This window comes from Hemicordylus capensis, chromosome 5 (assembly GCF_027244095.1).
Source record: "Hemicordylus capensis ecotype Gifberg chromosome 5, rHemCap1.1.pri, whole genome shotgun sequence".
In the NCBI taxonomy this organism is placed as follows: Eukaryota; Metazoa; Chordata; class Lepidosauria; order Squamata; family Cordylidae; genus Hemicordylus; species Hemicordylus capensis.
Genome location: NC_069661.1, coordinates 131,569,031 through 131,585,254, shown reverse-complemented (window position 1 = coordinate 131,585,254; position 16,224 = coordinate 131,569,031). Strand labels below are relative to the sequence as shown.

Below are 16,224 nucleotides of genomic sequence, written 5' to 3'. Positions count from 1 at the left end.
CCCAATCATAATTAATGCCCATAGTTGGCTGAAACTTCCTCCCAGCAATAGAGATTTCTACCTTTTCTTTCCTGCTTTCCATCTGCTAACTTACCTGTCTTACCTAAAGGTGAGGCACCAGTGATGCACTTTGCCCCCCAAAATATAAAAGGTACCCCCCAGGGTTTGGTTCCTAAGACCCACTTCAATATGAAAAAGTCCACTTCCCTTAGGCCCCTATAATTAGTGGTGGAAACCTTATCTATATCTCATAAGAACTGATTGGACAAGCTATTTCTCTCTCAGCTCCCCTTTCCTTAAGCAGCAGAACTGAAATCTGTCTTTGTCCCCATTTCTTTCTGAATCCCAGTACATCTCCTTAAACTGGATCTCTGCTCTGGCTGGAAGATTTGCTGCTGAGAAATGTCTCCTGCTTGCCTAGCTACTTTCCCATGCTAAAACACAGCCCAGGAAAGACAGAGGATGATCAGCTTATTTATTACTTACGAGGGAGAGAACAGATAGGCTGTCTTGTCCATACAGATGTCCTTCCTAGATCTAATTTTCCCTTCAGGGTGGCTTCAATTTTAGGTGCTAACAAGGCACAGAGACTGTGGCACCCTACACTGGTGTAATTCCAACCAACCCTCATGATGCCATTAATTCTTCCCCCCCACAAAAAAAATCAAGAAATGCCAAATCAAATATGGAGAGCGAAGAAAATGATACATTGCTACTGAAATACAAACGAAAACTTCTACAAATCAGTTCCAAGTTGTAGTTAGCAGAGAGGGAGAGAAAGAGAAGGAGAAGACTCACCATTAGGCTGTCTCTGTTGGCTGAACACATGAATATCCATGGGAGAAAATATGTTGGAATGTATTTCACGCAGGTTCTCCCCAGTATTTTTGTTGCAGGCCAAGACTGAGCGAGTGGTCCAATCAGTCCAGTACAGTGTGTCCCCATACAATGTCAGAGCAAAAGGGTGTGGAAGAGATCCTTTAATGACAGCTTGCCTAGAAACAGAATGCAAATGAAAAATGTATGTTCCATCCACAAGCCATGTTCCTAATCAGAGATGTGGGTTTTTCTGAAAATTTTATTTTCTCCATGAAGTTCTCCCCCCACCCCACCTCAAAACTGCATAAATATTTTTCTCAGAAAATGTTATGATGTAAGTTTTCCGGATGCTCTAAATAGATTATGATTTATCTTTGATTTTTTAAATAAATAAATCTTTGATTTATTTAAAAAATAATCATTAGTTTACCACACTGTCTCAAACATTTTCTCAAATGGTTGAATTGGAACATATGACTTGGGTTGGTGGTCAATAAAAATTGACCCCCACCCACCAACTTAATGTGGTTTAGATGTTATATCGGAACAAATTCAATTTTAGGTGGAAATAAATTATTTTTATTGGAATGTGCAATAAACCCATAAAGAATAAATATGCTCTCTTGCACATTCCCCAGGAGTAATCACCAGAAAAACAATCAACTGACATCTTGCGCAGCCTAACACCAGTGTTTCGCTTCTCCTGGGGCTGTTGAGCATGTAAATTCTGAATGCAGGTGTGCACACACTGCCTTGATACTGCCGTCCAGAACAGAACTTATTCCACACAGAGATGGAAAAAATAATAATTAGACGGACCACTGCATACTGCCCATTAATTACAACAAAATTTCCAGACTTGCCTAATATTGCATTGGCATACATCAGGGTCTACACAGTTTAACTCAGTGCACTAACCAAACACATTACTTGTACCAATCCACCTCTTTATCCAGGAATTGTGGCATATGCTTGGGGAATGGAGGGATATTTGTTCTTGTGCAAGCAGCATTTTGGCCAACAAATGCAAATGAGGAACATGAGACAAATCCCACTCAAATACTTTACAGGGATATTGTTAGCAGGATACTGCCTCACTTTGCAAACCTTACAAGGAGCAGCTTCCTGTAGAAGTAAGTGGACACAAACCAACTGGACACTTAAGCCACCACTAAAGCACTCCAAAACCTCAGCCCTAAACACTGTGAGATGGTTTATACATCACCAACCTTTTGGGTCATTTGTCTGGAGGGAACTAGCCCTTGAGAATGCAGAAGTTGTTCATCATTGATGTGTGTGACGGACTGCACCATATAGTGGTAAACCTAATGAGATTTCTAAGCTAACATTTTCAAAAATGTGATAATTCCAAAAGAGTTTTCTATCATTCAAAATATTTTGGCTTCAAAATCACTTCCAATCTTTAAAAAAGATCAGCTGTGAGACACAAATTGAACAAAGCCACAGTTATACGCCATGGTTATTTCATAACTGCAAGAAAACACACCCTTAGCCTGCAATTTTTAGTGCAGTAGGCTATCATTTTGTGTCCTGCATGTGGTCAGTTTTAGGTTAAATGATGCTTTAAAGGGTATCCATTACTTAAGTGGATTTCAGAGCTCTGCTTTCATCAGAAGGAAGATGTAAACATCAACAAGCAACATCCAGATTGCATACATGGAAGAAGGTTCCGCTCACATGAAGGGCGATATTCATTTTTAAGACTTAAGAACATAAGAACATAAGAACAGCCCTGCTGGATCAGGCTCAAGGCCCATCTAGTCCAGCATCCTGTTTCGCACAGTGGCCAACCAGATGCCGCTGGAAGCCACAGGCAGGAGTTGAGGGCGTGCCCTCTCTCCTGCCATTACTCCCCTGCAACTGGTACTCAGAGGCACCCTGTCCTTGATGCTGGAGGTGGCCCACAGCCTTCTGACTAGTAGCCATTGATAGATCTCTCCTCCATGTAGTCATCCAAACCCCTCTTAAAGCCATCCAGGTTGTTGGCCGTCACCACATCCTGTGGCAGATAATTCCACAAGTGGATCACGCGTTGTGTGAAAAAGTACTTCCGTTTGTTGGTCCTAGACCTCCTGGCAATCAATTTCATGGAGTGACCCCTGGTTCTAGTGTTGTGAGAGGGGGAAAAGAATTTCTCTCTCTCCACTTTCTCCACACCATGCATGATTTTAGAGACCTCTATCATGTCTCCCCGCAGTCATCTTTTTTCTAAACTAAAAAGCCCCAGGTGTTGTAGTCTTGCCTCGTAAGAAAGGTGCTCTAGGCCCCTGATCATCTTGGTTGCCCTCTTCTGTACCTTCTCCAGTTCAACAATGTCCTTTTTAAGATGTGGTGACCAGAATTGTATGCAGTACTCCAAGTGTGGTCGCACCATAGTTTTGTATAAGGGCATTATAATGTTAGCCGTTTTATTTTCAATCCCCTTCCTAATGATCCCTAGCATCGAATTTGCCTTTTTCACAGCTGCTGCACATCGAATAGACACTTTCAACGAGCTGTCAACCACAACCCCAAGATCCCTCTCCTGGTCCGTCACCAACAGCTCAGATCCCATCAGCATATACTTGAAGTTGGGGTTTTTCGTCCCAATGTGCATCACTTTACACTTGCTAACATTGAACCGCATTTGCCATTTTGTCGCCCACTCCCCCAGTTTGGAGAGATCCTTTTGGAGCTGCTCACAATCCGTTTTGGATTTCATTACCCGGAAGAGTTTGGTATCATCTGCAAATCTGGCCACATCGCTGCTTACCCCTGCTTCTAGGTCATTTATGAATAAATTAAAAAGCACCGGTCCCAGTACAGATCCCTGGGGGACCCCACTTCTTACTTCCCTCCATTGTGAAAACTCTCCATTTATACCTACCCTCTGTTTTCTGTCTTTCAACCAGTTAGCAATCCACACATGTACTTGTCCCTTTATTCCATGACAGCTAAGTTTCCTCAGGAGTCTTTGATGAGGAACTTTGTCAAAAGCTTTTTGGAAGTCCAGAAAAAAAGCTTTCTGGATATAACATACTTGTTGACACTCTCAAAGAAGTCCAAAAGTTTGGTGAGGCAAGATTTACCTTTGCGGAAGCCATGCTGGCTCACTCCCAGCAGGGCCTGTTCTTCTAGGTGCTTTACAATTTTATCCTTGAGGATGCTTTCCATCAATTTGCCTGGAACGGACGTTAAGCTAACCGGCCTGTAATTTCCCTGGATCCCTTTTTGAAAATTGGTGTTACATTTGCTACTCTCCAGTCCTCTGGTACAGAACCCGATTTCAGGGATAAGTTAAATATTTTAGCAAAGAGGTCGGCAATTTCACATTTGAGTTCTTTGAGGACTCTTGGATGGATGCCATCCGGCCCTGGTGATTTGTTAGCTTTCAGTTTTTCCAGACAGTTTAGAACATCATCCCTTGTCACTTCTATCAGACTCAGCTCTCTTGCCTCCATCCCTAAAAAGCCTGGTTCAGGAACAGGTATATACTCAGTATCCTCTGCCGTGAAGACAGACGCAAAGAACTCATTCAGTTTCTCTGCAACCTCCATATCCTCCGTAATAATCCCTTTCACTCCCTCATTGTCTAATGGCCCAACTGCCTCCCTGGCAGGTTTCCTGCTTCTGATGTACTTAAAGAAGTTTTTGTTATTCCCCTAGATACTTTTGGCTAAATGTTCCTCAAACTCTCTTTTTGCCTCCCTTATTGTCACCTTGCATTACTTTTGCCAGAGTTTGTGTTCCTTTCTGTTCTCTTCGTTTGGACAGGCCTTCCAATTTCAGAAGGAAGTCTTCTTCCCTTTTATGGCTTCCTTGATGGTACCCGTTAGCCATGCTGGCATCCTCCTGGACTTAGTGGTACCTTTCCTCCTTTTGGGTATACAATCTAACTGGGCTTCTTCCTTCTGCAGTCCTGTGCTACCCCGACAATATGTTCCTGGAGTTCCCCAACTCTCAGGGTCATAGTTTCATGGGACACAGGGCTGCAGAGGGAATTGGAAGCAGTTAAAATCACCCCTTGTGTGAGCAGAGCTAGTCTGAATGCTGTCCATTGTTTATCATTCACAATTTACTAAATTAAAATATTTCTCTTTTTAAAAGAAATATTAGCAATTATGGGCTTCTATACTTGTCCTGATTACTCATTAATATCTATTCCCCACTCATCTACCTAAGCATTCTAGGTGATATACAAACTAAAAACAATACAAGAGCAGGAAAAAAGTAACAAGATCCCATTGCTTTTCCAGTGCCTCAAAATCCAAGTATAACATCCAAGACCAGACCCCGCCTGTCCACTGAGCTGGGGAAAGTGTAGGATTGAAGGCACACACACATTTTGGCAGATTATGAAATTCAACCAACATCTGTGGACCCTAGCTTTGGATTTGGTTATTGAACATCAGTCCCCCAATACTGCATGACAATCTTCTTTTAAAGCTAGAAAAAACATTTCAAACCCAGTTTCCAAAATGACACTGAGATCTGCAATTCAAAGGAAAAACAGTCAAAATTCCACTGATAACAGCCACATTTTTGAGCACACTTCAGAAAGATGTTGGGATTTCTAGCATAAAAATGTAACCCAGTTACAGTAAGTACATCCCTTTCCTACAAGCTTGGATACTGTATGGTTGGGAAAGGAACTACTTCTACTACAGACAGATATCTATATACCACTCTTCAACAAATTCTCAAAGTGAACTAATTTCATACATAAATAAAATGGTCCCCTGTCCCAAAAATGACTCACAATCTAAAAAGAAACGCAAGGCAAATACCACCAACAGCCACTGGAGGGATGATGTGCTGAGTGGGGTTGGATAGGGCCCATTGCTCTCCCACTGCTAAATATAACAGAACCACCACTTTAAAAGGTGTCTCTTTGCTCAGTTAACAGGAACACGTTCTCAGCACTTTTTCTGTGCATTTAAATCAGTGTGTGTCTGTGTTTCAAGACCAAATATTCAAACACACTTCTGACAAGGTAACAAATCCCAGGTTGTAAGGGATACTCTGACAAAATGCATTTCATGAAGATTAAAGTAGTTAACAAGTTTCCCCTTGGGATTCTCAGCAAATAAGTCATTTGATCTCTGTGCAAATCAAGTCATTTTCTTCTAAAATAAAAGATATGAAGCTTAATGAAATATTGATATAAAACAATCAAGGGCCTATGTGTTCACATCCTCACAGTGCAATGCTGTGTTTAGAAATAAACACAAAGATATTTTTAATACCAGTTGCAACTCTTACCGATGCGTTCCATCCAAATTTGATCTGTGAATGAAATTCAGTTTTGCATCTGCCCAATAGAGCTTCTGTTCTTCATAATCCAATGTCAATCCATTTGGCCAATAGATGTCTGTGTTGATTACTACAGATCGGCTCGAACCATCCATTCCAGCACGCTCTATCTTTGGCACTTCTCCCCAGTCTGTCCAATACATGAATCTATGATTTATAAGAAAAGGCAGGGCGGGGGGAATCAGAGATTATGTATATCCTTTCCTACATTCATTGAATTATTTTTCAATCCAAACAAAGACATTACTGTATTAATACTGAATAAATGTAAATTGAATTTTCTTCCTTCTGAGTTATATTGTAAGTATTATTGTACCTCAATTTTCTGTCAAACAACACTCTAACCAGCTTACATGGATACAAATAGAGATAACACAAAAACAGCATAAAATCACATTAAAAACATAATACTGCAATCATGAAAACTTAATATACTGAAAAACTCCACCAACAGACTTTATAGCCATGAAAAGCCCAACAGGCAATTTAATTTTTCTGTTACTATTAAAAAATATCAAACGAATGGGCAGGGGTCAAGAAACACTAAAAAATTAGACACAAATTTTACGCATCCAGTGGTTTCTCAAATTAGGTTTCCTATAGAGAAAAAAAGCTAGTGTTTCCTCTGCTTTGGATCAGTGCCCTCTCCTTCCCACCCCCTCACAACACCCATGGTTGCCTGCCAAGCGTACCCAACCCTCACCCACTTTCCTCTCTTGCTATGTACACTATGCTCATTGCTCTGGAAATGAAATGAAGCTAGCAAAAACACAGGTTTCAAACAAAGCATAGCTTTCTGCATATACAGGGATCCTAAATTAGGATCCCTACATGGGGCAAAACTTTGGTACCTGAATACAAATACAAATATGATATCTATATACCGCTTTTCAGCAAAAGTTCCCAAAGTGGTTTACATAGATATAAATAAATAAGATGGCTCCCTGTCTCCAAAGGGATCACAATATAAAAAATGAAACATAAGATACCAGCAAGAGCCACTGGAGCGATGCCGTACAGAGGATGGATAGGGCCAATTGCTCTCCCCCTAGCTCAATAAAGCAGGGGGAGATTTCCACAACACTTCAATAGATATAGGAGAAAAGGCTATCGTTAGAAAACATTTCAGAAAATGAAACAGTTTTTATATAAACTGTTAATTAAGCAATAAATCACCACTTTAAAAAGGTGCCTCTTTGCTCATGGGGACCAAAGGCTCAAGGGGACCATGCATGTATGATTCATTCAAATCTAACGAAAGAATGAATGCATGAATGTATGACATATTCTCACTCTGCTTCCTCAACCATTCCCCACCCCCGTACTATGAATACAGGGGACTTCTTCAAATCAGGTTTTCCCCTCAGATAAATGAGCAGACCAGACCTACATGCCCTCACAACAAGGGAGGACAACATCCCCCAATTTCCTTTGCAAGGGAGACTGTGGCCACTGGCCCACTGCACTTCCCTTGGAATTCACCCACCACAGCAGAATATACAGTGGGGAAAACCAGAGAACAGCAGCCACCACACACCTACCTCTCTCAACCCCACTACCACTTTCAGGTCCTCCCCACAAGCATCACTGCTGCCCAACCAAGGTATGTGATAAGTCTCTCACCCTCAGTGACCAACTGTTACTCCAATAGACTCAGGTGGGTAAGAATTTCCTATCCTTCAGACTATTCACATGGTTGAAGGTGGCCAAATCCTGCCACCCACCCTGCTTGTCCAAGGGCAGCTTCTACTTGATACTGAGCAAATAAAAATTATCCAAATGCAATTTAATTCACCTACCCTAAAGAACTGGACTCCAATCCTATGCATCTTTATTCACAATTAAGGTCCACTATGATCAATAAGGCTTCCTCCTAAGTAAAGCATGTGAAGGACTGCAGTCTTAGGCAACAAATCTTGAAAGCAGGCATGTTGGACCAAGGTATTCTATAGTGTTGGGTAAGAAAGTTCCTGACTTCAGCTCACAACCCTAAACTCCATTCTGATCAGTGAAAGGTAAGGATGATCCATTCCTATATTCAATAAAGAAGGGGGATTCCTAGGAGGGAAGAGTAGGCCGTACATGTCTCAGCAGAGATCACCAAACATATCCAGTTAGGATGGGATCCATATTTATTTCTATTCTATTTTTATTCCAAGGAGCTCAGAGTGGCATATAAGGTCCCTTCATGTATCCCAGCAGCCCTCTGACTCCACCTGCTTCAGCAGGACTTGTAAGGGGAGAGAGTCTAGAGGGTAGAAACACCCCCAGTGCAACATTTGAATATAGGACTCTCTTGTTCCATATAGAAGCAAAGCTGGGCAGTCATTTAGCTTGTAAATTAAACAGAGCTACCCAAAAATAATGTTGTGGTTTCTACATACCTGAGGGACTCTAGGTGATACTGGTATTATTTATTATTATTATTATTATTATTATTATTATTATTAATTCAATTTCTATACTGCCCTTCCAAAATGGCTCGGGGTGGTTTACACAGAGAAATAATAAATAAATAAGATGGCTCCCTGTCCCCAAAGGGCTCACATTCTTAAAAAAACACACAAGATAGACACCAGCAACCGTCACTGGAGGTACTGTGCTGGGGGTGGATAGGGCCAGTTACTCTCCCCCTGCTAAATAAAGAGAATCACCACGGTAAAAGGTGCCTCTTTGCCCAGTTAGCAGGGGATTGCATAAGGTATATACATTTGCAAATTGAAAGACAAGACTTTTAAAAACCAAAAACATGGTCCTGTGAACTTCCAATATGGAATGTTGAAGGCACAGAGGTAAGAAAATAACAGAGTAACTCATCTCACTGTCTGGAAAAGGAACTTCTGGATCACACTGAACACCAAGATATAGCAATTCCTGCCTTTGTTGCTAGCTTTGTTTGTGCTACAGAGTGCCCCACAGCTACACTAGGATTCTACATTTTCCCACTGCTTTCTATGGGCAGCTATAATTACTTTCCCTGCCACCACCCTTTCAACTTTAGCCTTGCTTCCCAATTTATCTGCTAGACTTCAACTCTCAGCTTGCTCCTGATCTTGGCTTGTCTACTCAACATGGACCAATTGCATTGGCTTTGGCGGGGTTGTTGTGAGGAGAAACCCAAGCATGTGGTACACCGCTCTGGGCTCCTTGGAGGAAGAGCGGGATATAAATAAACAAACAAACAAACCTGCTTAGCCCTCCAAATCCTGACTTCAGATACAAGTTTACTAATGAAACTTGTTCCATACTCCAAATCTGGAACATCAACTTAGAAAAAAATATTAAGGATTTCTTTTTGAGGGACAAAGTTTTCCTAAGCAAGGAAACTTTCATTAGCTGGTTTGATAATGGACATACCACCACAGGGAATCCTGGGGAACACATGAAAAGCAACTTTACTTCAGACAAAACACAGCACTGAATGGTATAACCTTTCAGTTACACATTACATCATATTTAATTTAAATATCTATGCTTTTTCCAGGAGTCTTGAAAAAGAAGGGTCACCTGTGGCCACAGAAGTTTTACTAGGCTTCAGGCAAAATTTGATAGGAACTATGAACAGAACAACAGATGCTGTAGCAGAGAGGGGGATACCTAAACTAAAGCCATATTTAGGTTTTAAAAGTTGATTGCAATCTTCAAATATTCTACACTTGTGTACTAAAATCCCCTTTATGGCACATATACACCCAGCAAAAAAAAGCCACCCACAAAACTGGGCCTAAATAAGTGTGTCTTTGAATTCTGCGTTCTGCTACCCTGAAGATATTAAAATACAAGAAATCAAAAGCAAATAACAAGATAGCAAGGGAGACCAAGTGGTGTATCATGCAAAGAAACAAATGAGGCAGAAATGACTGGCCTCACAAGCAAAGGTCTCGGAACAGGAGCTACACTGCAGAGAGGTCTGCTGCTCATTCTTAGCTGTGGTTAAACATACAAGCAGCAGCAATGATATCTAAATTAAACAACCTCATGGGTGTTCATTAGACTGCTGAAGAATTGTGCTAAAGCCAAATTTAGCAACAACACACCACAAGATTTGCTGATATGATCCAAATGTCTGGAAAGGGAGTTGCTGAATCCCAGTTACTGAATCCCTAACACTCAAAGCTTTGTCCTGCAATTACATCAGCAGGATTAATGAGACATGAAGTAACTGCTGTGGAGACTGCAGAAGGCCAAATAGTTAAATTATAAGATCATAACAACAGCCCTGCTGGATCAGGCCCAAGGCCTCTCTAGTCCAGCATCCTGTTTCACACAGTGGCCCACCAGATGTCTCTGAGAAGCCCACAGGCAAGAGGCGAGGGCATGCCCTCTCTCTTGCAGTTGCTCCCCTGCAACTGTTATTTAGAGGCATATTGTCTCAGTGGCTAGAAGTTGCCTGCAGCCACTGATAGACCTGTCCTCCTTGTCCAAGCCCCTTTTAAAGCCATTCAAGCTAGTGGCCATCATCACATCCCGTGGCAGAGAATTCCATAGATTAATTATGTGCTGGGTGGAAAAGTACATAAGAACATATGTATTGTCCTTCCTAACAGATATTTTATGCCATAATACAAAGTGCAGTACTACTGCTAAAAAGTCTATTTGGTAATTCTCTTCTACGGAAATAACAGTAAGTACATTGCTTACTATTACTAATACATAGGGTCACAATAGTTACTAGGCTTAATCAGCTGATTAAGCAACTAAGTGATAGGTGATTAACTGATGGGAACCAATGTTAAATCAGTCAACACAAGACTGTGATTTAAAAGCACACTTTCTTCCTAGGCTATTTTGGTTTTTGGAGTATCACTGTTGTAGAGAATGAAAGAAAATATGAAAGGTGGCTTTCCCCCGCAACAATTAGTGTCTGCTTTTGTTAAAATATTTCAGAAGGGCATGCAAGTTTAATAGTTGAGCAGCAACACCTGCAAAACAGGGCTAAAAGATGCACTTTATGAAATGTGTGTGGTTTTGCATACACATAGGCAACCTGATACTTATGAAGTTTAGATAGGTTTGTTTGCTCAGAAAGAAACTTTGGCTTACCATGAAGGGTTCTTTTTCACAGCCAAGGAGCTCATCCTCCAGTCGTATGGGTTGCGCACTGAGCATGCTCCAACAAACAGGACCTGACCTTTTGAACAGTAGGTATGGTTAGCTTCCTGCCTGGAAGGCAGCAAACCCCAGTTCCAGTACCCCACTTGGTACACAGGATAAAATATATATCAAGAGAAGGAAGTGGAGAAAGGATACTGTACAACATACAGAAGGCACAAGAAACAATGGACAAAGCTAATGACCCTGAAAGGAATCCCCACCCACAAAGTGGCCCTCTCGTGCAGAAAGAAGAAGAATGGGTGGGACGGATGAGCTCCTCGGCTGTAAAAAAGAACCCTTCATGGTAAGCCAAAGTTTCTTTTTCCACAACCTGAGAAGATCATTCTCCAATCATATGGGACATACCCAAGCTGAGCACAGTAGGGAAGGGAAGGATACCTATTAGACTACTTGCTGAAGAACAGTTCATCCAAAAGCAGCCTGAGCCACATGAAAGGAACCAATTTAATAGTGCTTAATGAAGGGTATAATGGATTACCACATTGCCGCCTTACAGATTTCCAGGAGCAGGGTGTTAGCAGAGAAGGCAGCAGACACCGCGAGTGGAGTGTGTGGGTGATGCCCCTGGGTCCTGCAAGGTTGAGGGCTCGTTAAGCCAGGGTAATGCAAGACTTGATCCAGCTAGGCAGGGTGTTCTTAGAGAACTTTGGCTTTCAGGGAAGACTGATGAAAGAACACAAAGAGGGAGTCAGAACAGCAAATCGCTTTGGTCTATGTAAGTAGGTACAAGCCAGATGTCTAGTGTGTGCCATTCCTTGGGATAGACTGGAGAGGGACAGAAGGACGGTGGCATGATATCTTGAGAGTGATGGGTGTGGAAAAGGTGGGATCCAGTTTCAGGACAACTGAGTCCAGCCATAAAGAGCTGCAAAGCTCTTTATGGATGGAAAGGGCTGCCAGTTTGGTGATCCTATGGGCCACCCCCGCCAGGAGGGGATTGGTCGTAGAGTAACCCTTGCATACTAGGACATTGTGGTCAATCTCCAGGCACAAAGTTGGAGCCACTGAGGTTCTGTATGAAGAATGGGCCACTGTGCCCGAAGATCCAGCCGAAGAGGAAGCTGCCATGGTGGACTGACAGAGAGGTTCTGGAGGTCGGAGAATCAAGGCATCCGGGGCCAAAAGGGGGCTATTAGTATGAGCTCCGCTCTCTCCACCTGTAGTTTGAGAGTCTTCCCAATGTCAGCTGTCAGGGGAAAGGCATACAACAGGCCAGATGGCTAAGGGGCCATCAATGCATCCGTCGCTTCTGCCAGGGGTCGAAGAAGCAGGAGAAAAATCCTGGCAGGAGGTTGTCCAAGAATGGGTGTATATGGACACCATCCATCCTGAGGTGTGCCACTAGAGCCACCATCACCTTGGTGAAGACTCTGGGACCGAGAGGCCAAAGGGGAGAGCCCTAGATAGGGATATGGAGGTGAGCCTTGGCGAGGTCGATGGATGCTAGGAAGTCCTGAGGGGCAATCGCTTCCAGGATGGTGCGCAGGGAATCCCTCAGAATTTGCCTTTTTGAATGAAGTGATTGAGACATTTGAGATCCAGAACTGCCCTCCAAGACCTGTCCTTCTTTGGCACTAAAAACAAAATAGAGTAAACGCCGCGCCATAATTTGGTCGATGGCACGGGCTTGATGGCTTTGATCTGAACCAGAGGAAGGATGGCTTGTTTCATTCTCAAATGTTTGATCAGATTATTTGAATTTGAGGACACAATTGGGAAAGAAAATCCAGTGCAAATCCGTGGGCAATAGTGGAGAGCACCCAGCAGTCTTGCATAATGACTTTCCACTAATGGCAGAAGTGGAGAAGTCTGCCCACTTCTGCAGAAGTCTGTTGGGTGGTAGAAAGGAGAAAGGATCAATTAGAGCTTCCCCTGAAGGTGCCTCCTCGCTGCTGCTGTCAACTGGTTGTGCCAGGTGGGCTTGTAGTTAGAGCCCTGGTTGAGCCCTGGATAGTTGGAGGCAGTCTAGATAAGTTCCGGGAGAAAATGATTGATTATTGCAAAAGTCTCCGCAAGCTGAAGGTAGTGCTTTCTTTTTATCCTTGGTTTCAACAAGGATGGGGTCTAGAATAGGGTTGCTATATTCTGACTTTCCAAATCCCGGTGCCTAGTTTGCATATTATATAAATTGACTTGAAAATAATTTTTGAGCAGAATAGTGACTGCATGTTTTGCTCCATAATTCTGCATTTACAAGGGCTAGAACTTAGCTTTTTTCAAAAAATGAAAGCTGAAATCCAGGTGAATCTGGGTGGGCTAAGCAATCTAGGTGAGATTCTTAAAATCCGGGAGAAACACGGAATTTCAGGAGGCATGGCAACTCTAGACTAGAGCCTCCCCAAATAAATGAGCACTTGTAAAAGGAGTGGCAGACAGATTATGTCTAGATCTGGAATCAACATTCCATTACTTCAGCCATAGAGAGCAGCGTACCACACCCCCAGACGCCATAGCTCTGGCTGCCTGTTGAATTCAGTCTAGGCTAGAGTCAGCCATAAAGGCAGAGCCTTAGCCAGTTTATTAATCCCTGGGCACAATTTAGGGTAATCTGAGGGGACCAAGGCCACTAACTCCTTGATCCAGAGAAGAGAGGCCCTGGCAAAGATTGAGATAGTGGAGGCTGTTTTGATGACAATGGCAGTGGCAGAATGACTATTACAAAAGAAGAATGCCACATTCTGTTCCTCAAGGGACTTAAGATGTTCATCCCCCTCCTTAGTCACCACCGAGGCAGAAATGAGTTGAGCTGCTGGTGGATCCACCAATCGAACTGCGAGAAGAGAGGCAACATCCTGGGTCAAGTTGTAGTGCTTTTAGGGGAGAGCCCTGATGGGTTTAGTAGAGGTGGGTACCACCCATTCCACCATCATAACCCACAAAAGAGGGAAGGGAACCATGGAAGTGTGAGTAGCGCTAGACGGAAAGACATTCTAATCTAACGGGGGAAGCGGTAGTAGGCGTTTCAATAGGCGCCACAGCATTAATGGTTACATTTGCTCTTAGAGAGCATAACTTCGATATCAGCAGTGGAAAACAATTATGGTGTCTATTGGTGTCACCTTAGGTGTCACCTCATCCGAAAGTTCTCCTCTTCTGTGTCAGAGAGGGTGCCATTATCTGTCAGAGAGATGCTCATGATCAGACAGAATAAGCTGCAAGGTAGCAGGAACAGGTAGGATCGTGGTGGGAACCACTGGTGCCCTTGGTGGCACCAGGGGTGCAATAGGAGTGGGTCCGGGGGGAGGGGGCCACTTGGGAGAGGTGCACCCGCCAAGGAAGACTATGATGGTGATCTGGGCCTCCTTTTCTCTCTCAAGGCAAGGCTGGAAACAGCCCCTCTCATTCCTCCCAATGGGTTACTCCACAGCAGTTCTGTCATTTCCTCAAGTTATCAGACAAAAAAGAACCAGCATTACCTGATAATGGATATAGACACTAGAATGGATCCATTAGGTTCTTAACTCAACAGAAAGTACTTGAATTCAAGTGGTTGCAAAAATCAGCAAGCATAGATGAGGTGAGCAACAAGGACAAACACAAAACATCATGAGCAAAATACATCCATTCAAACAGGGTTCATGCAAAAGAAGTGGAACTGATTTGAAGCACCAATGTTTTATCCAGAAAATGTGGAATGATTACTGCGAGAACAGGTACCCCAGCTCTGCATCAAAATGGCCTGAAGCCGACAGCAGCTTGTTCCCCACAGACCCTCACCCATATACTTCATAGAAAACCTGGGGATGGGCACCTACCATTGGCAAGTGAAATTGGTGGTGCCCTGTTCATACTGCATGCATGTTTGCCGAGGTCAGCAAAATTGCCTCAAGCTGACTCTGGTGGTAGATTATTTAAAGGCTGCCCCATTCTCTGTGTTAAAATATTCCCCATACTTAGTGCATGACACACTTTCTTGCCATTTCTGCACCTGTAGCCTATGGCAAACCAAAAGTGTGTATGTACTACATAGACAACATTGATATAACAGCTGTTGTCCTCATGCTTTAAATAGTTTAGACCCTACTCACAGACTAAATCTTCTATATAATTATGATGTCTGCAAGACACCTAATCTATCCACTGATGAGACCCTCTATTCCAGGGATTCTCAACATTGGGTTCCTGGATGTTATTGGACTTCAACTCTCATAATTCCCAACCAAAGGCCACTGGGGCTGGGGATTATGGGAGTTGAAGTCCAATAATGTCTGGGGACCCAACATTGAGAATCCCTGCTCTATTCAATTCAAAACATGCAACAACTATTCCCATCGTCATATGATCATGCTCAGCTTCCAAAAATTGTGAGGGGCTGCCTCCAGTGACTGTATGGAAGAAACAACCACCTTTCTGAAAGAGCATATACTTTGTTTGCTTTTATTAGGAAAAACTAAAAAGGATTACCTACTTTGGACTGTGGATTTTATGGACCAATACATTCACCTACAATTTTGTGATTTGAAGAACCATGCAATTGGCCATCCTGGAGAGGGATTTTTGAACTGAAGAGGAAGAGATTTTACTACTAGACAGTGGGACTCTACTTTTGAGTAGGGATGTACAAGGTGCAAAGGTTGGAGGGGGAACTTTAAGGACCAGAGAGGGTGCTCCCCCCCCGACGTGTACGTGTGCACTGAAACGTGTGTATGTTGTGCTTTTGAAAGCCTGAATAAGAGGGAATTTCCATATCCTCAGCTTCAGCAAAACTTTTGTTTAAAGCAATTAAGGATTGTTGCCCTTACAGATCTGGACCCAAGCTTTGCACTCTCTTGCTACCTTTTACAAAGAACAACTTTTAGAAATTAATTAAGAACTGCTGCAAGTTCCACATTTGCTGAGTTTTCCAACACCTTAAAAAAGTATTCTGTTTTCCACCATCCACACACACAAAATATACACACAAAATACTTGTTGACAGTGTTGACCAGAGAAACCATCACACACACAAAATTAAGAGTAACATCAAACACATTTCAC

At 42.7% G+C, this 16,224-nt stretch overlaps 1 protein-coding gene across 8 annotated transcripts in view; it reads right to left on the bottom strand.

Annotated features, from left to right (window-relative positions):
* The window catches only part of LRP6 (LDL receptor related protein 6), a 147,104-nt gene that overhangs the window by 80,525 nt on the left and 50,355 nt on the right, over window positions 1-16,224 (bottom strand). For all 8 annotated transcript variants that reach the window (XM_053254806.1, XM_053254805.1, XM_053254810.1 and 5 more), the window contains 2 exons: window positions 6,082-6,279; window positions 799-995 (listed from right to left, as the gene is read on the bottom strand). In XM_053254806.1, coding sequence (XP_053110781.1) covers window positions 799-995; window positions 6,082-6,279 — 395 coding nt within the window. The remainder of the gene's footprint in view (window positions 1-798; window positions 996-6,081; window positions 6,280-16,224) is intronic.